The following is a 27489-nucleotide window of genomic DNA, read 5'->3' as shown; positions in this document are numbered from 1 at the left end:
CATGGGTCCAGGCTGGGAGAAGCCTCCACGGTCTAGATCCAGGCTGGGGCCCAGGGAGAGCTCGACACCCCTGTCCTATTGGATCCACAGACCCTGGCCCACAATCCCTGGCACCGACACTCACGTTTAACCTCGATGTCTCGCTCAGGGCTGCGTTTCTGGACACTTGAGGTCACCGCCTGCACCACATGGGAGTAGGGTCCCGAGTCTGCCAGCCCTGCCTCTGGGACCTGGTACTCGGGGGAGCTCGTTGGCTCTCTCACGACCGTGCTGTTGTTGTAGAAGGAGTACTGAAGCCGTAGGTCAGGTTTCTCAGGGCTGGGCTGCGTGACACAGCTCAGGGCCAGGGAGCTTCCTTCTCTCATTTCAGCTGAGCCGGCCACCCTCAGCTCGGGTGTAGAAAACAGCTCTAGAAAGACACCAGACTGCGTCACCCCACAGCGCTCAGTCTCAGAGTCCATGGGCAGGCTCAGGAGAGTCCCAGGAGCCAAGGGAGTCTGTCCCCTCATTGCAAACCTCTGCTCCACAAGCCCCCGAACAGCACAGCGAGCATCTAGGCTCAGGAGACAAAATGTGTCTATCCCGTGGACGGTCCCACAAACCCGGGACAAGGGGAGGCAGGGCCAGGACTCTGGCTGCTGGAAGGGCAGAGCATCCCAGAGCCGCCAGGCAGTTCAGCCCCCTGGTCGGCTCCGTGTGACGTGTGGGGCTGGGGCTGGGTGTGGGGCTGGGCGGGTTTCACTGTGGGGAGAGCCGCGTTTCAGGGCCAGCTCCAGTGCAAGTCTCAGCCCTGGTCACCGCATCAGGAGCCTCGCCGGAAACATGCTGCTCCCTCTGCTACGTAGGGTGGGCACTGCATGAGCGCTCATTGTGCCACTGTCGCTCTCGCGCTGTTGTCCACCACACGTGCTTTGCCTGTCCCCATCTCTAGAGCTGAGGTTTCTGCTCGGACAGCTGGAGATCAGGGCCTCTGATCTGGTCTCACCTCCCCCTTGGCCCGGCTCTGCTGCAGTCAGGGCGGTGGCACCACAGTGAACCCAGGGGCAGACTGCAATGGGACTAGAGGCACCGGGGGCAATCCAGCCCAAGGGATCCTTCCCCCTCCCATGGTGAGCGCCCTCCTGTCCTGCACCCTGGGGCTGCCTCATCTCTGCCCGGCCCAACACCCCCAGCAGTGCCTTACCTCGGACAAGAACCAGCACCTCATTAGAGACACGTGGATAATAAACAGAACCATATATCACTTCTCCTTTACATTGGTATCTGCCACCGTCTGTTGTCTTTGCTTGATCAATAGTATAACTGGACTGAACAGGCCTTGGTGTGATCTCTGCTCCATTTCTGTAGTATTTCATCCCATGCACTTCACCACCCCTCCACCCGCGGCATCTCAGAAGCAGGCGGTCCCCCTCGAACACTGCATAATGCGGGGCCTGGAGAATCAGCCAGCCTGAAAGAGAGACACAGCGAGCAGGAGCTGCAGGGACCCTTGCATGAGGTACTGCTCTCCTCGGCATGCGCTGCCCGGCAGGATGGGGGCTGCAGGCTACGCTGACAAAGGCAGTTTATCCACCGATGTGAGGGAGGGGCAGAAACCCAGAGAAGTGCCCTGGGCCCCACTGAAAACAACCCAGAGTCCCCTCTAGTGTTGGAGCAGAATCAGAGGAACGTGCCCTGAGGCAGGGGCATGACAGTCACACAACGGCCCAAGGGGCAAGACCAGGCCGAGTGAAGGGGCAGGCAGGAAATGAGTGACCAGTCCCAGCACTGGGTGACATGGCACCACCTGGCAGCTCCCCAAGGCAGCACAACAGGGCGCTGGCTGGCAGCTCCCCCAGGCAGAGGCCATACTGGCTGTCCTGTCCACACCACGGCCCTGGGAGCAAACCCAGCACACGGTCCTGTCCTACGGACTGATCCCCCTACATGGGCACAGCCCCCACAACCCTGCGCTGCCAGAGCAGGAAGCACCTGTCCCATTGCTGCCGAGTCTTTAGCAAACTGGGACAGTATGCCATAGCGTCTGTCCTGCAGCTGGAGAGACCTTCTTGGTTGGGCCTTGGAGAGCCCTGAGGGAGCTGGGGGCTAGGGGGCTGGGGGGGCAGCACCAACACAACTGTCCCTGACTGCCACCGCAGGAGGCCCGGGGGTCCCAGCAGTGGGTGCAGAGCAGGATGGAGCCCACCTGAGGGCACTCACCACGAGAGACAGTCAGCTGGACGGGGTCACTGCGTGTGGAGCCACGGGTCTCGCACTGGTATTTGCCTGTGTTTTTCACTTGTGCAGCTTTAATTTGGACGCTGTTTCTTTGTGTTGATTCAGAGACATGCTCCCCAGAATTAAAATACCAAGAGGTGCGGGTGCTTCCTGCAAAGCGGGATCCACTGCACGTCAGAGTGACGCTGTCCCCCTCAAACACGGTGCTCCAGGGCGGGTCCAGGGTCAGCACGGCCTTCTGTGCAGCTGCTGGGGCCAGGCAGACGGGGAGGGAGGGAGCAGGAAAAGGAGAATTCAGTGCACAGGTGGGTGGGATGAGCCCAAGCCTGCACACGGGGAACAGAGCCAGGGCACTGGCCAGGGTTACACTCCTAGGCTGGGATTTCAAAGGAGCTCAAAGGAGCCAGGGTTCCTGCCAAGTGCCAGCTACTGCCTAGCGCAGTGTTTCCCAACCTTTTCCAGCCCAAGGCACACTTACATAAACAGTTTTTTTTCACGGCGCACCTGTTAAGGCATTCCCCATCCTCATACCTACTGTAGCTCAGTGTAGCTCATTGCCATGACAAAATTCTGTGGCACACCTGTTCATTTCTGATGGCACACTTTTGTGCCGCGGCGCACTGGTTGGGAAACACTGGCCTAGTGCAAGGGTGCGGTGGGGAAAGGCCGCAGCAGTGTCCCCAGTGCCTGGATACTGTCCTGCTGCAGGCAGCACTGGGGAAGTATAATGGGAGTTCCCCTTCCCGCGAATGGGACATGTCCAGTACCAGAGGCAGTAGGATTGTCTCTCAGCAGCTCCCCTTCCTCCCTGCCTCCCCCCAGTGCCCAGGGATGCCCAGGCGCCAGGGGGTCTGGAGCCTGGAATTTGTGCAGGAAAATCAGAGATGAGAGGACTCACCAGCTAGGCCAAGGGCGTGAGCTGCAATGATAACAAGACACAACATGGGTGCACGTGAGGGCTGATCCTCCTGCCCGGTGGTGCTGACAGCAACCCTGAGCCTGCCCAACGAAGCCCAGAGGTCTGTTCCCTCCAGGAGGTCAGACTGGCTGCCCACAGGGCTCTCTTCTGGCCTTGTGCTCTAGGAGCAGACTCTGGCCCCACGACCTGCCAAGAGAGGGTCGGAGCCGTCAGCCCAGCACACACGGGGTAGGACTTCCCCAGAGCCACTGCTGGAGTGAGGGCAGAGCTCCTGCCTGCAAGATCTCCCCATCCCACTGCACCCCTGGTCAAGTATGCACAGGAGCCTAGCACAAGCACCAGGACCCGGTGCTGCTGGGCCAGGTTCATGTCTGTCATAGCTATTGCATGCCAGCCTGCAGCACCTCCCCACTGTCCCAGTGTCCCCACCAGGCCTGTCCCACTGCCCTCTGCCAAAGGTGCATCCCAGGGGCCAGAGAATCACCCCAGAGCCTGCAATGGCTGTGCCAGTTCTTTCACATTTCTGGGCCGCAGCAGGCCTGGAGACAACGATCACTGATCCCTCCAACAGGGGAGCATCAAATGCTGCATGCTTTGTCTCTCTTCAGTTCTGGCTTTTTCCACATCTGAGCCCTCATCCCTGTTGTCCACCCTTCCTTCGCCTGTCGCATCTATGGTGGATCACCACTGACCCCAGAGGCAAAGCACCCACTTAGCCCTTGGGTCCTCCCTAGATCATCTTTCACCTCTACCCCGTCCTACCTGGATAGAAAGGTGAAGATGTGAGACGCCTGCTGTGCAACCATCCCACAGCACACTAAGGTCTGAAGTCAGGCAGGAACTTCCTCACCAGTCCCAAAACTTTCGATGCCACACCCAAGGAGACATGACTACAGCTGTCAAAATGGAGGCTGAAGAAAATACCTGACAGTTTAAAAATGGACATTCAAACAGCCGAGTTCTTAGCACGAGGGGCTGATGAACCACAGCAAATGTGATTTTCATAGATTTCATAGATTTCATAGACGTTAGGGCTGGAAGGGACCGTGGAAGATCATTGAGTCCAACCCCCTGCCCCAGGGGCAGGAAGTCAACAGGGACCATAGGATCCCAGCAAGATAAACATCCAAATTTCTCTTGAAGGTGTTTAAAGAAGTGCTTGAACCACCTCTGGTGGCAGGCTATTCCAGACCTTGGGGGCTTACTCCCCTTACTGTTGCTGTCCCACACGCTGTAGCAGCCCTTTTACTAAAAACTAAAACTCAACACCTTTCAAATGCTAGATTGACTAAGTATGAAATTTTGCTTCTTTCTGCTAGAAATATTACTTTAACTAGATGCCCTGTTTTAAACCCTGCCTCCCAGTTGCCTACTCCTTCAGATGGTGAACCCCATGATTGTATTGCTGTTACTGCCCACCTAACAATGCCCCGCACTGATCTAAAGGACACCCCCTTGCAAAACCCAAATCTAGTATTTCATGTTGATGGATCGTGTCAAAGAAACTCAAAAAGTTCTCTTGTTGCAGGATATGCAGTATGTTCCCAATATGATGTTATAGATGGCCATCACTTGCCCAATGTGTATTCAGCTCAAGTTGCTGAGCTTGTGGCCCTTACCAGGGCTTGCACCCTAGCCTGTAGTACCTCTGTTAATATTTACACTGATTCTCGCTACGCCTTTGGTATTGTACATGATTATGGTCAATTTTGGAAGCAAAGAGGCTTCCTCACGTCAGGAGGTGCCAAAATTAATAATGGTCCATATGTAAATGCCTTGTTAAATGTTTTACAGTTACCTTCTGCTGCTGCTATTATTAAATGCCAAGATCATCAAAAACCTTATGATGATGTTACACATAGAAATGCTCTGGCAGACTCTGCTGCCAAAGCTGTGGCTATTTCCACTCCCCAGGCTACACCTGTGTTTTTGTCTATCTCAACTAACCAGTCACCATTGGCAAGTCTTCACGACGTTGCCCTCCTCCAAGATCAGACTCCAGAACCAGAAAAATATATGTGGAGACTGGCTGGGTGTGTGTTACACCCTGACCATTTGTGGTTCTCCCTGGATGGCCACCTGGTTGCCCCAACGGTCCTTCTTCCCTATCTTGCTCACATACACCATAGCATAGCACACGTGAGCAAAGTGGGGATGATAGAAGCTGTTAAGGTAAAAAAAAAAAATCACTTCCACACTGGCATGCTCACAAAAATGCTTTTCTTCAACTGTCTTATCAATATGCAAAGAATTTAAATGTTTCTAAATGTTGAGTATGTTCCCACTTGCCTCCTAGTACAATAACAAGGGTGCCCATAACTGATTTATCCCTTAATTGGACCAACTTTTGTGATATGTATGTTAAAACAGTGAAAAGGTAAAGAGAAAGAAAAATTAGAAGTTAAAAGGCTCATGGCGATAAATATCTAATATGTTGGGCCAAAAAAGGCCCAAAAGGGGGGAATGTGGAAATAAGTGTAACCAGGCCTCTTACTTGACTAAGAAGAGAGAGAAAGAGAAGAGAAAAAGATGCTGATGCTGATGCTATGTGTTTTAAAATGTTCTAAGATAAGGAAAAACCTTCATGCCTTGTTTTGTCTGTGTGCAGATGTTAACCTCCTCCTTTCCAGGAACCAAAAAAACCCAAAACTGATAGTTGTTCCCAAAACAATGTGATTGCTGAAAAAGTAAACTGCTTACGTGTGACAAACGAATGATCAACTTCTTCCTGTTTCTTTCAAGGTTGCTTTGTCTGAACCCTTCATCTTTTCTTGCTGTCTAAAGTATAAATATGCTTGTAAACTTGCAGAGGTCAGGGTTCCTTTGAGAACCCTCCTTGTGATCACTTGTATAGCTTTAAATAAACCAAGATGGCACTGTCAATTCTGATACAACCACAACGTGAAGTTTGATTTCTTCCACATTCCTTACATCCAGCCTGAAATGGTCGCAGAGGAGTTTGTGACCATTTGAGCTTGTCATCCCTTGGGGCGCTCTGGTGCATAGATGTCCCCCAGATCCTGGTGAGCACCCCTGATAAAATTATAGGCAGCCACCACATCATCCCTGAGCCTGTGCTTTTCCAGGCTGAAGAGTCCCATAGCTCTCAGCCTGTTGTCATTAGGTCTGTTTTCCTGCCCTCTGATCATGCACGTGTTCCTCCTCAGGACTCTCTCAAGCTTCTCCACATCCTTTTTGAATTGTGGAGCCCAAAACTGGACACAGTATTCTAGCTGCAACCTCACCAAGGACGAGTACAAGGGGAGAATGATGTCCTGGGATTTGCTTGAGAAGCATCTATGAATGCAAGCCAGCATTTTGCTTACTTTACTAGCTGCAGCATCACGCTGATGGCTCACGTTCATCTTGTGGTCAATCATGACCCCAAGTCCCTTTCGTCCAAAGTGCTAGCCAGCGTCGCACTGCCAAGCCTTATAAGGATGCTGCAGGTTTTTCCTCCCAAGGTGGAGAACCTTGCATTTTTCGGTGTTAAACACCATCAGGTTCTTGTCTGCCCATTTCCTGAGCCTGTCAAGGTCAGCCTGGATCTCCCTCCTGTCCTCTGGTGTGGACACTTTACCTCGAAGTTTGGTGTCATCGGTGAACTTGGCCAGTCTGCTTTTGATACCAATGTCCACATCATTATTGAAGATGTTGACTAGTGTTGGCCAAAGGACAGAGCTTTGAGGGACCCCACTGGTCACAGGGCACCACGACAATTGACTTCCGTCAACCACCACCCTCTGGGCCCGACCACAGAGCCAATTCCCCAGCCAGCAGATCATGGTGAAGCCGAGGCCGCACTTGGCCAGTTTTGCTAAGAGGGATCATGGGATACCAGATCAAAGGCTTATTTTAAGTCAAGATATACAACATCAACCTCTTCTCCCTTGTCCAGGTTACCTGGTCATAAAAGGAAATATGATTGGTGATGCTGGTGATGTCTCAACCCCTCATGTACCAGAATTGGATGCTCCAAGGAACTAATGGAGAAGTGGGGCTATACCATTTTTCCAACCACCTGTGACTGTGGCACAGAGCGTCAGACTACAAAATCCCCACTGCAATGCCACTGCAATGCCACTGCTTGAAGGTGCATGTACAATGAAAGACTGGGAAGGTACAATAAATGAGTACTAGAATGGGTAACAAAATGGCCAAATGTGGTGCAGAGACACAAGAAGAAGAAGACGACGACTCCCTCTTTACTGCATCATGGTCCCACTTTTGTTGTTTGTGTGGCAGAAGCACCTTTTGTTCTTTGATGTCATTTCCTTTGTAAAGTCTGTCTCAGCCTGACTTGTGCAAGGTCTTATTTCACCCCATACCTGTCTGTCTGCAGGACATGCTTTTCTTTGCTGATAAGCCCTTCTGGTCACTCCCTGTAGGCTCTGCTTCCTTCTACAACCCCCCTAGCAGAGCTATATGCTCACTACAGTCTGGAGCTCTTTACTACAGAGAGGAAAGAGAGTCATTTGGGGCCCCTGACTTGGGGCCCCTTAGAGCCACTTCCTTACAAAACTTCACCTCTGCAAAAATGTGGACCCCCTAGCATGTGGGGTGGTCACCTGGTTTGCCCTCCCCTAAGGCCGCTACTGCCCCTGTTCATTCCACAGCTGCTGAGAGTTCCCATGGGAGAAAAACTGGTGACTTCAGTGTTACCCCGGTGTTTGATGGCTAGAAAACTATATTTAGAGGTTGGCTTTTAGGAATTGTCATGTAGGTAAAGTAGATATTGCATTACAACAATGGTTCAGGAAACAACAAGGGTTAATTGTTTTCTAAAAGCCTGTTTGTGACAAAGTTTCCTTAAAGGCCCCCTGGGGGCTTTTACAGGTGAGGCTGTTATGAAGTACACTTGATGAAAATTTCCCTTTGCACGGCTTAATGGCATCACACTTTACACATACCCATTTTGCGGGGGCTTTAAATGAGTATGCATCGTCACAAACTAAGCCACATCCTGATTGTAATTGAGTTCGCAATGTTGCAACTTGGAACATTGCAATCATTAATCTGTCAACTCACCCCCTGGCTGTGGGAAAGGTGGGCAGTCTCTGCCAAAAAAAAGGATCTGGACCCTCACTGCTTCTGCCTTCACCAGGCACCTGTGGCTGCCAGGACACCTGATGTCACCCAGGGGTGGGCTGGCTTGCCACTGGGGCAGCGTGGAGAAGTGGCAGGAGGGCAGCTAGCTGTGCTGGAAGCAGGAGAAGATGGTGGGGATGGTGTACAGGGCACTGGAAGCCCAGGCAGGCTCAGGGAAGAGTTGGATTGGGTACCTCCAAGCTAGGGCAGCACCTGGCCTACTAGCAGCCCACCCTGACAGCCCTGGGGACTGTTGCCACCATGGAGGGAAGGACTGAGACCCCTTGCATCTCAAGGGCCACTCAGCCTCCTGGCAGCACACACCCCAGCTTAAGGAGAGGTGGGCAGGCTCTACCAGAAAAGAAAAAAGGATCAGGCCCCTTGTTGCTTCTGCCTTCAGCAGGCACCAGTCCAATTACATGTATATAAGTGTATATACGTAATGAAAAAATGAAACCCACGGTTTCAGTTCAAAACTCACCGTTTCAATTTAGGGGTCATAGAATGCAACACTGAAGGACTAAACCCCAACACATGTACAAGTGCCCACTGTGTCTAGGCCAGCAGACAGACAGCCTGGGAAACTGAAGTGTTCCCTGAAAACCCCAAAACAGAAATAAGGGACTCTGCTGTGGTGGCTAGGTCACAATGACCAGCTGCAGAGCCCTTGGTACTTCCGGTTTTGATGGACAGACCAAATTAGGAAACCGATCAATGCCAAAATTAAGATGCATGTATGTGATGGGTTTAGGAAGCAAAGTTATATGCTGACAGAACAGAACATGGACAGTATGACGACCGCAGGGAAACCAGTCAATGATGCCTAGGAATGAAGAGTCATCAGAGGAGGAAAAGGATACAAAAAGAGGGATTTCAGAGCAGCAAAGGGTCCCCAAGTGGGGAACCTGAGGCAACCATGGACAGAGGGAACACCACCAGCCCATGTCACCCACCTCACTGGGGGTGGGGGTGGGGGAGAGGCAGTGGGCCTTGGCTTCTGACATCTGACATTCAAGAGAGAAACACAAGGTGAAGCTTGTGCCAGACATACCATGCCTCTGTGACAACCCAAGGACTAATGGATATAGAATTGGGGGGTTATTTTGTTTGCCTTGCCTGCATTATTCTTATTTTCTATCACTGTAGCAGCTCGGGGTTCCAGGGGCAGTCCTGATGTCCTCTGGTGGCTCTGCGACCATGCCCCACTCTGCCTCTAGAGCACCTTCCCTTCTCACCCACCACGCCTTGATGGAATAATGATTGCAATAATAAGAGGGAGGCTGCCCATGGGCCCTTGAGTGCTTCCAGTCCAACTGGACCTCCACTGGCCTTTAGTGCTCCCAGGCCCCTCGCTGGGCCTCGCTATGGCTGTGTTGCTGCAGCATACCTAAAGCCTTAGGGTCTAATTGCATGGCTCCAGTCCTCCCTTACACCATGCCCCAAGCCTTGTGGGTGCTATTGTCATTTTCACTTACTGGGGCTTCGGCCTCCTTGGTCTCCACCTGTTTACTCTCCCTAGGCTTTCTAGTCTGGGCCCAGTTTTGGAACTGGCTTTCATAGATTTCATAGACATTATGGCTGGAAGGGACCTTGAAGATCATCAAGTCCAGCCGCCTGCCCCCGGGGCAGGAAGTCAGCTAGGGTCAAAGAATCCCAGCAAGATAAGCATCCGGACGTTTCTTGAATTAATCCAGAGTAGGTGCCTGCACCACTTCTGGAGGGAGTCTATTCCAGGCTTTGGCGCTTGGACAGTAAAGAAGGTTTTCCTTATGTCCAGCCAAAAACAGTCATGTGGGAGGTTATGACCATTGGTCCTTGTTATCCCTTGGGGCACTCTGGTGAACAGATTTTCCCCCAGATCCTGATTCACACCCATTACGTACTTATAGGCAGCCACCAGGTCACCCTTGAGCCTGCTCTTTTTTAGGCTGAAGAGTCTCATGGCTCTCAGCCTCTCATCATAAGGCCTGTTCTCCTGCCCTCTGATCATGCGTGTGGCTCTCCTCTGGACTCTCTCAAGCTTCCTGACATTCTTCTTGAACTGAGGAGCCCAGAATTAGATGCAGTACTCCAGATGCAGTCTCACCAAGGCCAAGTACAGCGGGAGGATGACATCCTGAGATTTACTTGAGAAGTGTCTATGGATGCAAGCCAGAGTTTTATTTGCTTTACCAGCTGTGACATCACATTGGTGGCTCATGTTCATTTTGTGGTCAGTCATGACCCCCAAGTCTCTTTGAGCTGTGGTGCTAGTGAGCATAGCACTGCCGAGCCTATAAGCATGCTGTAGGTTTTTTTTTCCCCGAGATGGAGTACCTTGCATTTTTCCGGATTGAAAATCATCATGTTTATATCCGCCCACTTACTAACCTTATCCAAGCCAGCCTAGATCACTAGCCTATCCTCAGGTGTGGATGCTATGCTCCAAAGTTTAGTGTCATCGGTGAACTTGGCCAGTGTGCTTTTGACACCAGTGTCCACACTGTTGATAAAGCAGTTGAAGAGAACCAGTCCAAGGACAGAGCCTTGGGGGATGCCACTGGTCACAGAGCACCATAATGTTTCACTGCCATTGACCACTACTCTCTGGGTCTGACCTTGGAGTCAATTACCCAGCCATCCGACTGTGGTGTAGCCGAAGCCACATTTGGCCAATTTTTCCATGAGGAGATAATGGGACACCAGATCAAAGGCTTTTTTAAGTCCAGATATATAATGCCTGTGGCAGAAATGCCACCGTCTGTGCCCCTCTCCAGAGATCTGTCTCTGCCAGCGTGAGAGGCTGGTGTTGAATCCCTCATGGCGGGGATCTCCCACCTTGTCTGCATGACAAAAGCCTGGTGCCTGGGAGGCGGATGCTCTGGTCATCTGGGGAGGGGGGAGAAAAAGCCCCGGTCACTGGCCCAGGTAACCAGTGATGCTTTTTTAGATTGGTTGGCTAGTGGCCAGCACTGGCAGCTTCAATTGGACCGGGCTGCTGAGGTCAGAAGGGTTATTTAAAGGCCTGGGCCAGGAAGAAGGCAGCCATTAGCCATGCGGTCATCCAGGTGAATCTGAACCTGGCTTCTCTCCTCATCACCACATGCTCCAAGAGTGCCCTGCCTCCAGAGGGAAACTCCAACCACCTCTGGATGATGCGTGTGAGTAAGTTACTCGAGATCAGACTAGATATTTAGCTTACAGTAACTCTGATGCGTGTTTAAATGGCTACCTCAGCCATTCTAGTTTGCTCTATGGGATTCCTCTGATATTCCTCTGATATTTCCATGATACTGCTCTACCTTTAACCTTGTTTCTGCCCTACCCCCTAAATCAATAAAGTTCTCTTTGTGACCGGTGTGGGAGACTCATTGAGGGGTGGGTCTAAATTATGCCGAGGAGGCCCCTTAGGTCTGTGGACTAAGGGAGACTTTCCTAATAAGCCCCTGACTTGGGGAAGTGCCCCAAGTGCCTGTATTGGGTCTAGGACCCATTGGACAATCAGGCCTGTGTTCTCCAAGGTGCGCAGAGCCAGAACTGGGTCCAGAGCCTTGGATGGTGGCAGCGGGACCCCAGGCTAGCGGGTGTGCTCCAGGGAAGGGGTGGGCCAGATGTGAGGCACCCCAGGGAGGCACTTGGAGCCTGGAAGGTGGGTGGGCACAGTGAAGTGGGCGGCTCAATGCAGAAGCGCCCCCTACTGGCCCACCACACGTGGTGGTAGCTGTGGGATCCAAATACCCTGCTGTATTTGAGGGATAATTTGGGGAAATGTATAGAGTCACTGAAATCCCTTGAGCAAACAATTTCTAATTTGTTATTGGGTCGACTGGATAGGGTAGAGAGTCAGGATGGCGGACGAGTATGTCCGGATGACCGTGTCTGAACTGAAAGAACTGGCAAAAGAGAGAGGCCTTCAAGTAAAGAAAGGGCTAAAGAAGGAAGAGCTGGTTAAACTCTTGTGCACCAGTGAGTCAGATCAAGCGTCAGCTTCACGCTCGTCAAGTCCTGAGTCCCGACCCAGGAACACACTCCCGCTCGTCAAGTCCGGAGGCCGCCGAGAGATTACCTCTGAGGGGGAGCGGCAGAGACTCCATGAGATAGAGCTGAAAAGGACGGAGTTGAAGAGGCTGGAGCTGGAAGCCCAGTGGGAGGAGAAACAACAACAGCTAGAAGTGAAAAGGATGGAGCTGGAGGTCCAGCGTGAGAGGGAACAAAGACAGCTGGAGGAAAAGAGGATGGAGATGGAAGCCCAGTTGCAGGCCAAAAAGTTGGAGCTCGAGCAGAAAAAGCTGGAGGCTCAGCTCCGTCTGCCGACCAACGGGGGAAACGCGAACCCTCTGCAAGCGTCCAGGGAACAGCTCAAACTGGACGTCTCCGCCTTCACTCGCTACCGAGAGGGAGACGATCCTGTGGTGTTCCTAAGCAACTTCGAAAGACAAGCCCAGCGGTGTAAGGTGCCGGAGGAAAAGATCATGATGTACCTGTCTGCTCTGGTAGAAGGCGACATGGTGGTGGTCCTGAACAGCCTGCCCTCAGACGCAGCTGACGACTATAATGCCTTTAAAGCCGCTGTGTCTAAAAGGTTCCAGTTAGGACCGGATTATTTTCGGAAGAAATTTCGGAATACGTGCCCACAACCCGGCAAGTCATTGACTGATTATGTGGCCCTGTTGGACGACACATACATTAAATGGCTAGCCAGAGCCAAGAGTGACACTTTAGAAAAGTCACGCCATCTCCTGGTGCTGGAACAATTCTATTATTGCTGTCCGAGAGAGGTTAAGACCCTGGTCAGGGACAGGGACCCCAAAAATGCTCAAGAGGCGGCTGAGATTGCAGACCAATTGTTGCTAAATCGTGAGAAGCCTCTCTACTCTGGGAAGGAACAAAAAGGGTTCCAAAGAGGGGGGAAGGGAGGTCCAGGTCAAAAAGGGGGAAAGAGGGCCACCTCCTGCAGAGCGCAAGGCGGCCCCAGATTCGGACAAACCACCCAATTCAGAAAAGAGGGGGTGCTATAACTGCGGGGAGCAGGGCCACATCAAGCCCAACTGCCCAAAGCTAAGCACTAGACCCAGGCCCGTCAGGCGTGCAACAGCCGTGAGCAGTGAGGGGGAGGGCCAGAGCCCCTCTGAGGGGAGTGTCTGTTGCTACAGGATCACAAACTCAGAGGAGGTGATGGGCCCCCAGGGGACCATGATCACGGTAAAGGAGAGGACCCTTGTTGGGGAACTGGACACGGGGGCCAGTGTGACACTAATTAATTCCAACCTTGTCTCACCCGCAGACATAATCCCGGGGAAGACCCTCACTATTCAAGGAGTGGGGTCCCCACCTCTGAAGGTACCGGTATTCTGTGCCCCCGTCATGTGGAACGACTGTGCAACATACCTGGAAATGGGGGTACTGGAAGGGGCTCCGGTCCCCATCCTGGTGGGACGGGATCTTATGGGGCAGGAATCCCAGCTCCGGAGGTGGGAACAGACCCAAGAGCCAAAGCCCTGCACTGTTCATGCGGTGACTCGCCTGCAGAGCAGGAAGGCTAAAGAAGGGGGGTTAGAAAATCCTCAGGAGACAGCCACACCACTGGCCACAGAGGAAGAGACCCCTGCAGATGGTGATTGCACCTCAGTCCCGGAAGGAACTAGTGACCCCAAGGGTGGGTTAAGTGACAGTCCCGGGGAGGTGTGTATTCCGTCAGTGGCAGAGGGAGGTGAGACTAGCAGGGAGGAGACCCAGGAAGTCCCTGAGGGTGAGTGTGCACTCCCTGCAGGAGCACCTGCACTCCCTGCTGATTGCCTAGCTGGGCAGGAGGAGTTCAAGCGGGAGGTTCGGGAGGACCCCAGCTTGGAGGGACTCCGGCAGATGGCTCGGGAGCAAGAGACTGAGTTCCCTCCAGACAAAAGGGAACAGGTGGTCTGGGATAAGAGGCTTCTCTAACGGTTGTGGGTGCCAAAGAACCATGCCGAGACCTGGGAGCCCCAGCGCCAGCTCATTGTACCCCGGAAACACAGACAGCAATTGCTTGCCATGGCTCATGATTTACTGTGTGCTGGTCACATGGACAGGGAACAGACACGCCAGCGGTTGCAGGCAAACTTTTTTTGGCCCAGAATTGCCCAGAAAGTGACAGACTACTGCAAATCTTGTGAGACATGCCAGCGGACAGGCAAAAGTGGGGACAGAAGGGCTCCCCTGCAGCCCCTCCCTGTCATCGACCAACCCTTCCACAGGGTGGCCGTGGACATTGCGGGACCGCTGAAGCATAGGACTCGTAGAGGAAAGAAATACATACTGACTCCAGTGGATTACACAACGCGGTACCTGGAGGCAGTTGCCTTGACCTCCATCGAGGCACCCGTGGTTGCTGACGCCCTCATCAAGGTCTTCTGCCAGCTGGGTTTTCCCTCCGAGATCCTGACAGACCAGGGTGGGAACTTCCTGGCGGAGGTGATGAAGTGCCTGTGGGACTGCTGTGGGGTGCAACACCTTAAGACCACAGCCTACCACCCTCAGACAAATGGGCTGGTGGAAAGGTTCAATGGGACCTTGAAAGGGATGCTCAAGGCCTATGTGGACTCCAACCCCAATGACTGGGATGAGAAACTGCCGCATCTGCTCTTTGCCTACCGGGAGGTGCCCCAGGAGTCCACGGGGTTCTCGCCCTTCGAGCTGATGTTCGGGAGGCGAGTGCGAGGTCCTCTCGATTTGGTGAGAAAGGAGTGGGAAGGGAAGATCGCTTCCACAAAGACCTCCGTGGTGGAGTATGTGCTTGACTTCCGTCAGAAACTGACTGACATGATGAAGGTGGCACGGGACTCCCTGGGACAGGCCCAGGAGAAGCAAAGGTCCTGGTATGATGAGAAGGCCCGCTTACGTTTGAGCGGGGTGAGAATGTGATGGTTTTCCTACCACTAAAAACAGACAAGCTGCAAGCCGCTTGGGTAGGTCCTCATGCTATCCTGGACAGACTTGATGATGTGACCTATGTAGTGGCTATTAGGGATAGAAAACCTAAGGCAGTTCATGTGAACATGCTTAAACCCGACTATCACAGAAAGGAGATGGTATTCTGGGTTCCCTCCGTTGAGGGAACACCGGAGGACCCGGAGGAGCCGGTCATGTATGGAGACTGGGATGGCGAGGCAGGGATCGAGGAACTCCGCCTGCCGGACCATCTGCCCTCCCAGGACAAGGACCAGCTGCTCGCAGCACTCAAGGACTTTGAGACAGTGTTCTCCAATAAACCAGGTAGAACGGACCTGGCTATACACTCGATAGAGACGGGCAGCCATCACCCTATATACTCCTGACATTACCCAGTCAATGAGAAGGTGAGGCAAGAAATAAAATGGGAGATCGCAGAGATGGAGGAGTTGGGGGTAATCTGGCCTTCAACGAGTCCCTGGGCCAGTCCAGTGGTACTCATCCGGAAGCAGGATGGGACCATCCGGTTCTGTGTGGACTACTGGAAGCTGAATGCCATTACCACCCCTGATGCATACCCTATGCCCAGGAGGGACACTTTGCTGGATCGCCTGGGCCCAGCCAAGGTGATCTCTACTCTCGATCTGTCTAAAGGATTTTGGCAGATGGCCCTGGACCCGGATGCCATAGCCAAGCCTGCCTTTATCACACCTATAGGGCTATATGAGTTCACAGTTTTACCTTTCGCTATGTGCAACTCTCCTGCCTCTTTCCAGAGACTGATCAATAATCTGCTGCAAGGATGTGAGCAGTTTGCCATGGCTTACATCGATGACATCGCCATCTTCAGTCAGGATTTCGAGTCGCACCTGACTCACCTGACCACCGTGCAAGGTAAGATCAAGCAAGCTGGTCTTAGGGTGAAAGCCAAAAAGTGCCAGTGGGCACTATCGGAGGTAGTCTACTTGGGTCATCGTGTGGGTGGAGGTCATATTGCTCCCTTGTGGGACAAGATCGAGGCCATCAAAGACTGGCCGCCTCCACAGACCAAGAAGCAAGTCAGAGCCTTCCTTGGCCTGGCGGGTTACTACCGAAGATTTGTCCCCGGGTTTGGAGCAACCGCAGCCCCGCTGCACGAGCTGACCAAGAAGGGCAGCCCGGACCCGGTGGTCTGGAAGCAGGGGTGCCAGGAAGCATTTGACACCCTCAAGGCTGCCCTGGTCAAACAACCGATCCTGAAGGCACCGCTCCATGATAAACCCTTCTACGTGGGAACGGATGCCTCCAACGTAGGACTAGGAGCCGTACTCTTACAGGAGCACCAGGAGACACGGCACCCCGTGGTGTACCTCAGCTGGAAGCTAATCCCTCGGGAGCGGAGACTGTCCTCCATCGAGGAGTGCTTGGCAATTGTCTGGGCCCTGAACAAGCTGAAGCCCTATTTGTGGGGACAACAGTTCACCGTCCTGTTGGACCATGCGCCACTGCAGTGGTTGCAGACCATGCAAAACACCAATGCCAAGCTGCAGCAATGGGCCGGGCAGCTTCAAGAGTTCAACTTCACTGTCGAGCACATCAAGGGAAGCCAGAACGTGATAGCGGATGCCTTGTCACAAAAGGACTCTGGGTAGTGAGTCCTCGGACTCAGGACTAGTGAGGAGATCACTAGTGTAAGACTGCCATCAGGTTTTATGGTTTCTGTATGTTATTGCTATAACTCGTTTCAGGTTTCAGGTTTTCTTTTTTTCCTCTTCTTCTGGCATACCGTGGGAACTCCCTGAGCCAACACTTCCGGACCCACGGCCCTGAGAGGCCCCGTGTCTGAGCTTATAAAGGAGGGAGGGGAAGTGTGGCAGAAATGCCACCGTCTGTGCCCCTCTCCAGAGACCTGTCTCTGCCAGCGTGAGAGGCTGGTGCTGAATCCCTCAGGGCGGGGATCTCCCTCCCTGCCTACATGACAAAATCCTGTTGCCTCGGAGGTGAATGCTCTGGTCACCTGGGGGCAGGGAAAGCCCCGCTCACCAGCCGAGGTAGCCAGTGATGCTTTTTTAGATTGGTTGGCTAGTGGCCAGCACTGGCAGCTTCAATTGGACCGGGCTGCTGAGGTCAGAAGGGTTATTTAAAGGACCGGGCCAAGAAGAAGGCAGCCATTAGCCATGCGGTCATCCAGGTGAATCTGAACCTGGCTCTCTCCTCATCACCGCATGCTCAAAGAGTGCCCTGCCTCCAGAGGAAACTCCAACCACCTCTGGATGATGCGTGTGAGTAAGTTACTCGAGATCAGACTAGATATTTAGCTTACAGTAACTCAGATGTGTGTTTAAACGGCTACCTCAGCCATCCTAGTTTGCTCTATGGGATTCCTCTGATAGTTCCATGATACTGCTCTACCTTTTACCCTGTTTCCGCCCGACCCCCTGAATCAATAAAGTTCTCCTTGTGACCGGTGTGGGAGACTCATTGAGGGGTGGGTCTAAATTATGCCGAGGAGGCCCCTTAGGTCGGTGGACTAAGGGAGGCTTCCCTAATAATCCCCTGACTTGGGGAAGTGCCCCAAGTGCCTGTATTGGGTCTAGTACCCATTGGACGATCAGGCCTGTGTTCTCCAAGGTGCGCAGAGCCAGAAGTGAGTCCAGAGCCTTGGGTGGTGGCAGCGGGAACCCCAGGCTAGCGGGTGTGCTCCAGGGAAGGGGTCGGCCGGACGGGAGGCACCCCAGGGAGGCACTCGGAGCTGGAAGGTGGGCGGGCGCAGGGAGGTGGGCGGCTCAACGCAGGAGCGCCCCCTACTGGCCCGCCACAATGCCAATCTCTTCTCCCTTGTCCAGGTGATGTGTCACCTGGTCATAGAAAGTGATGAGATTACTCAGGCAAGACCTACCCTCAACAAACCCGTGCTGGTTGTTGCTCAGGAGGTTGCCACTAGCCAGCTTATCAAGAAGAGTCTTTGATCATTTTCTCCAGAATCTTACTGAGGATTGAGGTCAAGCTGATTGGTCTGTAATTCCTGGGATGTACTGTCCACCCTTTCTTAAAAATGCCTACCACATTGGTCGTCTTCCAGTCTTCAGGTACTTCACCTGAGTGCCATGAGTTTTCGAATATTTTTTTCCCAATGGTTGCGCTATGACACCTGCCAGCTCCTTGAGTACTCTAGGGTGAAATAGGACCAGCTGACTTGAAGATGTCCAGCCTCTCAAGGTGTTCCTTTACAAGATCTACACCAATGCTGGGTATGAATACGCCCTCACCCTGGCCATCCCACATCATGCAAGGCAGGGCGGTCCCTTTGGGCTGATGAAAGACTGATGCAAAGTACCCATTAAGCAGGCTGGCTTTTTCCTAGGTGTCAGTTATCAATAGGGCTGTGCAAGGCTTCAGACAGAGCTTTGGAGAAGCTTCAGACACTTCGGGGTCGGAAGCAGCACATCCGGGTTGAAGCGTTGCCTCATCCAGCTTCCCGAAGAGCTTTGGAGCACCTCGGAGCTGCCTCAGAGATCCGGCCATAGGGTATAACAGGGAAACAATAAAATATCTATAACTTTGTTGTTTTTTGTCCAATTTGGATGAAATTTTCAGAGATGGTAGACTGCAGAGAGGATGAAGCTGGCCAAGTTTCAATAAGATCGGTGCAGGGGTTTGGGGGGAACTGCACCCCAAATTCTTGAAAGCAAAACTCATGTTACATCTAGATGTTACAACACAGGGGGATGAGAACTGCAGGGCTGGTAGCTCTTACTAAGGCCACAAAGCCTGCCAAGTTTCAAGAAGATCGGTGCAGGGGTTTGGGGGGAACTTCCCCTCAAGCTGCAGAAAAGCAAAACTCGTGCTATGAAACCCCAAATTCTTGAAAGCCAAACTCTTGTCACGGCTGTGTGTTACACCACAGGGGGGTGAATACCTTCTCATGTATACGTGCCCACTGTGTATCAATAAAATTTGCTGATTATCAAATGGAAAAGTTGTGGCTAGTCTGAGGTTTTGGTTCCGCCTAGAACAAGTTACCTGGATGATAAATCCAGTAGTGTTGTTCAAGACCATTGGCCTTACACTGGAGCAAGGACTGCTCAGTGCTTTTGGCAAGCACCGCATTTAGTGAGAAGTGACAGCTGCACCACTGGGATGCTTTGTCGTTTGATAGGAAATATGTAATGGTGTGCAGTCACCTACAATCCCATTGCATAAACCGTTGGTCTTTGTTACTGAAATATGCTTGGATGAAAATGTGCATTGTGTTTATGTAAGTGTAAGAGTGATGTTGTAGCTGTGATGGACCAGAAATTATGGGAGAGGCCAAGATTTCTTAGGTTGGTATCTTTTATTGGACCAACTGTACAGCAGGAATACAGGGGGGCCTGGTGAAAAATGTCTTGCTTATCTAACTCTACTCCAACTATGCAGTTGTTTCAATAAAAGATACCACCCTAAGCAATCCTTGCCTCTCACATCATGCTTAGTTAATATAAGCCTGTGTCAGAAAACACAATTAAAAGGGAAGTCTATAGTGGTTGGGGAGTCATCAAAACCAATGGACTAAAGCATTCACAGACAATTAAGCAGTACTTCACGGGGCTTCATCAAAGTCAAACATTTTTTTGTCAGGAAGAAGAAATGGGGAAGTTGACCTAGTGCTCTGAGCTCGCACTCCTATTGATATCCTGAACTTGGGAGGGATGGGGAGGGGCTGGGACCCCACGGGCATTTACCCCTTGTTTAGGATGCAGGTCCCAGGTCATTTTAGCATCTTTGCCTGAAAGATTTTCTAGGGGACTCCATCCTCAGGTCCAGAGACGCTCTGTCCAGCTGACCACACTCTGATACCTACCCTCCGTTTTCAGAGGTCTGTCTGTTTATAATGAAAAACTGCTTGTGTCTAAACCCTTTAGTTTCAGCCAAATCAACCCATGATCTCTGTCCAAAGTTATTTTCTGCTACTGCCACTTCCGTGGGAGCTCACCCACCACCCAGACCAAGCCCCAAACAGCATCGCCTCTTCTTCTTTCAGTGACTCTTTGGAGAGGAAAACTGTTGACTCACATCTGGGGATCCCTTGGTCCTTCCAACCTTTAAAGCATTTACTCCCCACTTGACATCTGAGAGGCCAAAGTCCCCCTTGATGACACAATTCCCAGCAGCTCTTCTCTCTCTAACAACATTGCAGAGTCTCCATCTTGACCCTACCTCAGTGTCTGCCCCTGGCTGCAGCCCTGCCCCAGGGAGCTTCATTTTCTTCCCGTCCCCAAAGTGATCCTGACCCAAACACATGCTTCTCACCCGCTAATACTGGGCACAGCATTAATGTACAGGGCCACGCAGCCCCTGAACTGCCCCTGTGCTCCAGGCAGGGTGGCTGTTTCACTAGGTACTTACCAGCATAAGCAGCCCCGCGCTTCCTGGTGTCCTGGGCCCTGAGCTGCCAACTCACGACAGCAGATCTCAATCTCCTTTGCATATCTGCTGCTCCAGGAAAGGGGAAGGAAATGGCTTTTATGTTCACACTGGGGCTTCGTTCAACTCACTGCATAGGACAGCACCAGGGTGTTGAAACAGGAGAGTGGGTACCTTGATCCGCACTTGCTCACTGCCAGTCAGGGCAGGGCTGCTGCATCCTCAGCCGGGTGCACTGACAGGGGCACAAGGACATCCCCAATCCCCAGGGCCAAGGGAGCTCTGATCCCCACTGAGAGCTGCCCCCAGGCCCAGGGAAGGCGACCTCCGGTTAATCAGGCCTGACCCAGCAGGCCAGAGCCCAGCTGGTGAAAATTGTCCCTGGTATCACTGCATTTCTTTCCCCGGTCGAGGACCTGTCACAGGGTTCGCTGGCCGCTCTTCAGGCTGCAGCATTCAGCTGCTCCCCCTGGACAAGCTGTTCGAGGAGCCGGCTGTCTCCTCCCACCCACCCCAACCCTCCCTGCTCCCGAGTTGCTCTTCTGTTACCCCTGGGCATCACACTGAGGTACTCCTGATTTACACCAGTGTGAGCAACTGGGAATTGGACTCTGTTCACTCAAAACTGATGAAAAACCCAGCAAGAGGAAGGTAAAAGTGTGGATGGGAAACACACGGGCCCATGACACCGGTCAGTGTTTGTCTTTAATCCCAGTGCCCCCAGCAATGGCTGCGCGGATTGGCAGGTCTGTAGCCGTGATTCCCGGCTGGTCTCTCGGGTGCTTCATGCAGGGGCCTGGGCTCAGCACTGACAACGGCTCGGGAGCTACTGGAGTCTGCGTGTATTATTTGCATGTAATGGAAACTGCGCCCATCGGTGCCCAGCACTGCCGGTGCTGTGTGGTATTAGCAACCCAAACTGAGTAGCTCCCTGCTCTTGCAAGGCTTCTTCTGTAGCCCCGCAGTGTCCACCCAACGTGTCACATGTGTCCGGCCCTGTGAAATCCACACTGGGAGCTGCTGGGGAATCTGAGCTGCTGTCGTGCAAACAGTGGGATGCCCTGGGGGCCAGAGAGGAGCTGCAGGTGATCGGGTCCAGGGCTGCTGTACAAGCATCTGCCCGGCTCTGATGGGAACTTGCAGAAAATGAATGTTCACTTCCCCTTCCCTCCCACTAACTGCCAGGGGTGAGGAAGTGCAGGGTTACACCCTGAGACTGAGACATGAGCCTGGCGGTATGAGTCAGTCACTCAGACATCCCAGATTAGGCCTCTGCAAAACTTCGGATCATGATTCAGATTCAGAGATGATTTGATGATTTGGAGACCAAATCTATCTCGAGGCAGGCTTCGGCTTCCTGGACAATGACCTGCACATCACGACGAGGGACATGCTCAGCTGGAATGGGCTTCACCTGTCCCCCAAAGGTAAGTGTGTGTTTTCTTCTAGGTTGGCGGATCTCCTCCGGCGGGCTTTAAACTAGGCTTGTCGGGGGGAGGGGAGTACGAGGGCAGGGGAAGCTGTGGACCACCAAACTATGTGGCACCCACAAGGACAGCCCAGCCTGAAGAAGGAGAACATTGGGAACCTGCAAGCCATGGGGAGGCCAGCACTACAGAACAGGTAAGAAACAAGAAGGTAAGAAACAATGAGCCCCATGGGACTTGGAGCAGGGGGGCAGCAAAGCCGCCAGTCGCAGGGCTCAAGTGCCTATATACTAATGCTAGGAGCATGGGGAACAAGCAGGATGAACCAGCGCTCCTGCTTGCACTAAACACCTATGACTTAGTGGGGCTAACAGAGACCTGGTGGGATTCATCCCATGACTGGGCGGTACATATTGAGGTCTATAGATTGTATAGAAAGGACAGGTCGGGGAAGAAAGGGGGGGGGGGGGGGTTGCACTTTATGTCAGTGAGCAATACACATCAACCCTCATCAAGACAGAATCCGAGGTTGAGGAAGTAGAAGGATTGTGGGTTAGGCTACATGGGGGGCAAGGAGAAAGGGATTTGGTGGTAGGGGTCTGTTACAGACCCCCACACCAAGGGGAAGAAATAGATGCGGGGCTCCTGAGACAACTCTCGGAGACCATAAAAGCTAAAGAGGCGGTAGTCATGGGGGACCTAAACTACCCGGACATCTGCTGGGAGACGCAGACAGCAAGGTCCCATCGCTCACGCAGGTTTCTAACCTGTATACAGGACCTCCACCTGACACAGGCTCCAGTGTAAGTCTTAGCCCTGGTCACCACATAAGGAACTTCACTGGCAATGTACTGCTCCCTCTGCCATGTAAGGACCCTACAGTGGACAGGTGGGGCACTGCATGAGCACTCATTGTGCTATTGTCACTGTCCTGTTGTTGTCCACTGCATTTTCTTTGCTTGTTTCAGTCTGTAGCACTGTGAGGTTTCTGCTCGGACAGCTGGAGATCAGGGCTTCTGATCTGGTCTCACCTCCCCCTTGGCCTGGCTCTGCAGCAGTCAGGGCGGTGGCACCACAGTGAACCCAGGGGCAGACAGCAGTGGGGCTAGAGGCACCAGAGGGAATCCAACCCAAGGGATCCTTCCCCCTCCCATGGTCAGTGCCCTCCTGCCCTGCATCCTGTGGCTGCCTCATCTCTGCCCAGCCCAACACCCCCAGCAGTTCCTTACCTTGGACAAGAACCAACACCTCATTAGAGTTGCTTGCATAATAAAGCAAACCAGATTTCACTTGTCCTTCACATCGGTATTTGCCACTGTCTGTTGTTTTTGCTTGTTCAATAGTATAATTGGCCTGAACCTGCCTTGGTATGATGGCTGTTCCATATCTGTAGTATCTCATCCCATAAACTTCACCATCCTTCCATCCACAGCATCTCAAAACCAACCGGTCCCCTTCAAACAATGCATAATATGGGGCCTGGAGAATCAGCCAGCCTGAAAGAGAGATATAGCAAGCAGGAGCTGCAAAACCCCTGCATGAGGTACCGCACTCCTCAGCGCGCTCTCCCCAGCAGGATGGGGGCTTCAGGCTACACTGACAAGGGCAGTTTATCTACTCATGCGAGAGAGGGACAGACACCTGGAAAAGTACCCTGGGCCAGTGAAAATGACCCAGAAACCACGCTAGTGCTGGAGTGTAGTCAGAGAAATGTGCCCAGGAGCAGGGGCAGGAGACGGACAGAGGGGCAACACAAAAGGGCAACGCCAGGCCAAGTGAAGGGGCAGGCAGGAGATGAGTGACAGGTCCCAAGAGTCAGTTACACGGACGGCAAAGTATGACAGGACACAGGCTGCCAGCTCCTGAGCCAGGGGCCATGCTGGCTGCCTGCGCCATTGGCCTGGGAGCTTCAGGAGTAAACCAAGCACAGGGTCCTGTCCTAGGCACTTATCCCCCTGCATAAGCATGCACCCACAAACTTGCTGTTCCAGAAGAGAATATGCCTACTCCATTGCTGCCATGTCTCTAGTAAACTGGGACAATATCGCAGAACCTCTCTTCTGCAGCTGGAGAGGCCTTCTGGGTTGGTCTCTGGAGAGCCCCGAGGGAGCTGGGAGGTGGGGGCAGGACCCACACAATTATCCCCTGACAGCCACTGCAGAAGCCCTCATCTGCCCCAGTGACTGCTCCAGAACCTGTGGGTCCCAGCAGTGGGTGCAGAGCAGGATGGAGCCCACCTGAGGGCACTCACCTGCAGAGACAGTCAGCTGGATGGTGTCACTGTGTGTAGAGTTACTGGTTTTGCACTGGTATCTGCCTTTGTCTGTGAGTTCTGCAGCTTTAATTGGGAAGATGTTTGTTTCTGTTGATTTCAAGGAATGTCCCTCCAAATACCAAGAGGTGCGAGTGCTTCCAGCAGAGCGGGATCCACTGCACGACAGAGTGACGCTCTCGCCCTTAAACACGGTGCTCCAGGGAGGGTCCAGGGTCAGCACAGCCTTCTGTGCAGCTGGTGGGGCCAGGCAGATGTGGAGCAAGGGATCAGGAAAAGAAAAATTCAGTGCACAGGTGGGTGGGATGAGCCCGAGCCTGAGCCCTGCACACAGTGGTTAGAGCCAGGGCACTGGCTGTGGTTACACTTCTGGGGTGCTTGTACACTTGATGCTCATCATGATGTACACATGACGAAAATGCAGTTAGTGTCACTTAATGGCATCACACATTACACATGCACCAGTTTCGGGGGGGTTTAAATTACTTTGCCTCATTGCTAACTAAACTACATCTGGATGTGTTTAGTTTGCAATGTTGCAAATTGTAACAATGCAGATGTCAGCTCAACCCCTGGCTGCAGGAGAGGCAGGCAGGCTCCACAGAAAAGGAAGGATTGGGCCCCTTGCCACTTTTGCCTTCAACAGGCACCTGCTGAAGGTAGAAGCAACGAGTGGCCCAATCCTTTTTTTTTTTGAGAAAGCCTGCTGGACTCTTCCATGACCAGGGGGCAAGTTGCCAGTAGGCCAAGCAGCCCCTGAGCTGCAGGGGACCCTCCATGGCAGTGGTGCCCCCCAGGGCCACCCAAGCAGGCTGCTAGTGGGCTGGCTGCTGCCCCACCTCAGAGGCCTCACCCAACCTGATACAACTCTTCCCTGAGCCTGGAAGCTCATTGGCACTGCTCCCTGGGTATACTCGGAAGATTTGCATTGAGCCGGATGCTGCCTCTCAGCTGGGACAACACTCAGCCTGCTAGCAGCCTACCCAGGTGGCTCTGGGGAGCACTGCTGCTATGGAGGGAAAGACCAGGGACCCCTGCAGCTCAGGGGCCACTCAGCCTGCCGGCAGCAAACCCTCCAGCAGCAGGCAGGCTCCGGCTCTGACAAAAAAAAAAAAAAAAAAAAAAGATTGGACCCCTCACCATACTGTGATGGAAAAATTGAAATGGTGGGTTACAATTAAAAACCTAGGCCTCTAGGCTTCAATTTCAAAGGAGGTCAAAGGAGAGGGGGTCCAGCCTATTGCCAGCTATTTCCCAGTGTAAGGGCGCAGTGGGAAAAAAAACCACATCAGTGTCCTTGGCTGCCTTGGAAAATGTCCTGCTACAGGCATTTAGGGAAGTGTAACAGCAGTTCCCCTTTTGGGGAATGGGTCCTGTCCATTGTCAGGGGCAAGATGAATGCCTCTCAGCAGCTCCCCTGCCTCCCCACCTTTCCGCTCCCCAACACCCAAGATTGCCAATTGCCAGGAGGTTGGGAGCTTGGAATTTGAGCCACGATAACTGGAGACAAGAGCACTCACCAGCTAGGCCAAGGGCATGACCTGCAAAGATAACGAGACACAACATGAATGCAGGTGAGGTCTGTTCCTTCTGCCCGGTGGTGCCAACAGCAATCCTGAGGCTGCCCAAGGAAACATGGAGGCCTGTTCCCTCCAGGAGGTCAGACTGGCTGCCCACAGGGGCCCTCCTGGCCTTGTGCATTATCTGCAGACTCTGGCCCCACGACCTGCCAAGAGGGGGTCAGAGCCGTCAGCCCAGCAAACATGGGGAGCAAAGGCCACACCGGGACGGACTTCCCCAGAGCCCCTGCTGGGCCGAGGACAGAGCTCCTGCCTGCAAGATCTCCCCACCCCACTGCACCCCCAGTCAACCATTGACAGGAGCCAAGCCAGGTTGGCCTAACATCAGCCCAAGGTTCCCCAGTACTCAGGGCTAGTTTCATGTCTGTCATAACTGTTGGACACCAGCCTGCAGCAGCTCCCCACTGTCCCAGTGTCCCCACCAGGCCTGTCCCCACTGCTCTCACACCTCTTGCCCCACTGGGGACATCCCTAGGGCCAGACAGGCACCCCAGAGATTGTGATGCTTTTGACAGTTTTTTCATAATTTAGGGCTGCTGCAGGCCTGGAAATGAAGATCATTGAGCGCTCCAGCAGGGGACTGTCAGGTGCTGTTAGTTTTGTCTCTCTTTCTGGCTTCGCATTGGAAAGTTTGTCTAACTCTAACCCAGCTATACATTTGGTCCAATAAAAGATACCACCCTAAGAAATCCTTGTTTCTCACATCATGTTTAGTTAACATAAGCCTGCGAAGGAAAACTCAATTAAAAAGTCTAGAGTGGTTTGAAGGTATCAGACCCAATGAATTAAAGCATTCACAGACAAGTAAGAAGTACCTCATAGGGCTTTCCCAAAGGTCAGAGCTGTACTCTGTAGGCTAATGATTTACTGTTTCACTGCTTGAAATCAAGCATTTTCTAGGAAATGGAAAAATTCACCTGATGCTCTGAACTTGCTCTCCCCTTGATATCCTTAATTTGGAAGGGATGGGGAGGGACTTTGAAACCACAAGTGTTTGCTGCCCTTCCCCAAAGCAATGCTGCATCACCCACCCTCTCTCTTCGCACTCCTTAATGTCCATCTCCCTTCCCTGAATAGCCCCTGCCCATAGCACTGTGCTCCAGGCAGGGTGGCTGTTTCACCAGGTACTTACCCAGCAGAAGAAGCGCTGCACCGCTGGGCGTCCTGGGCACTAAACTGTTGCTTGCTGACTGACTGCAGCAGAGCTCAGTACCCTTTGCATAGCTGCTGCTCCAGGGAAAAGGAAGGAAATGACTTCTGTTCACACTAGGGCTTTCTCCCACCCACCCACTGCATAGGGCAACACCTTTGTCTTGGCTCATGCTGTTGAGACAAGCAGGGAGAGCAAGGGCCTTGCTCAGTGCTGGATTACAGCCAGCCAGGACAGGGCAGCTTCATCCTCAGCCAGGTGCACTGACAAGGACCAAAGAGCATCCTGAATCCCCGGGGCCAGGGGAGCTCTGATCCCCACTTAGAGCTGCCCCCAGACCCAGGCCAGGAAACTGCACTTTAACCAGGCCCGACCCAGCAGGCCAGAGCCCAGATGGTTAGAATTGTCCCTGATATCACTGCATTTCTTTCCCCAGATTAGGACCTGGCACAGAGTTTGCTGGTCTCTCTTCAGGTGCCAGCATTCAGCTGCCCACCCTGAATGAGATCTCACAGAGCTGCTTCTCTCTGCCCAACCACCCCCACACA

The 27489-nt window shown here is 52.9% G+C and overlaps 1 protein-coding gene across 1 annotated transcript in view; it reads right to left on the bottom strand.

Annotated features, from left to right (window-relative positions):
- LOC102569420 (uncharacterized) overlaps positions 1-27489 on the bottom strand; it is a 35384-nt gene extending 7895 nt beyond the window's left edge. The window contains exons 1-8 of the mRNA XM_059718111.1: positions 26924-27489; positions 25732-25937; positions 24191-24448; positions 22852-23435; positions 3116-3296; positions 2200-2466; positions 1184-1450; positions 125-409 (exon numbers count right to left, since the gene is read on the bottom strand). Coding sequence (XP_059574094.1) covers positions 125-409; positions 1184-1450; positions 2200-2466; positions 3116-3296; positions 22852-23435; positions 24191-24448; positions 25732-25912 — 2023 coding nt within the window. The 5' untranslated portion in view covers positions 25913-25937; positions 26924-27489. The remainder of the gene's footprint in view (positions 1-124; positions 410-1183; positions 1451-2199; positions 2467-3115; positions 3297-22851; positions 23436-24190; positions 24449-25731; positions 25938-26923) is intronic.

The sequence above is a fragment of the Alligator mississippiensis genome, chromosome 15 (assembly GCF_030867095.1).
Source record: "Alligator mississippiensis isolate rAllMis1 chromosome 15, rAllMis1, whole genome shotgun sequence".
NCBI lineage: Eukaryota > Metazoa > Chordata > Crocodylia > Alligatoridae > Alligator > Alligator mississippiensis.
Note: the sequence above shows the minus strand (reverse complement) of the source record. Positions and strands in the feature narration are given on the sequence as shown.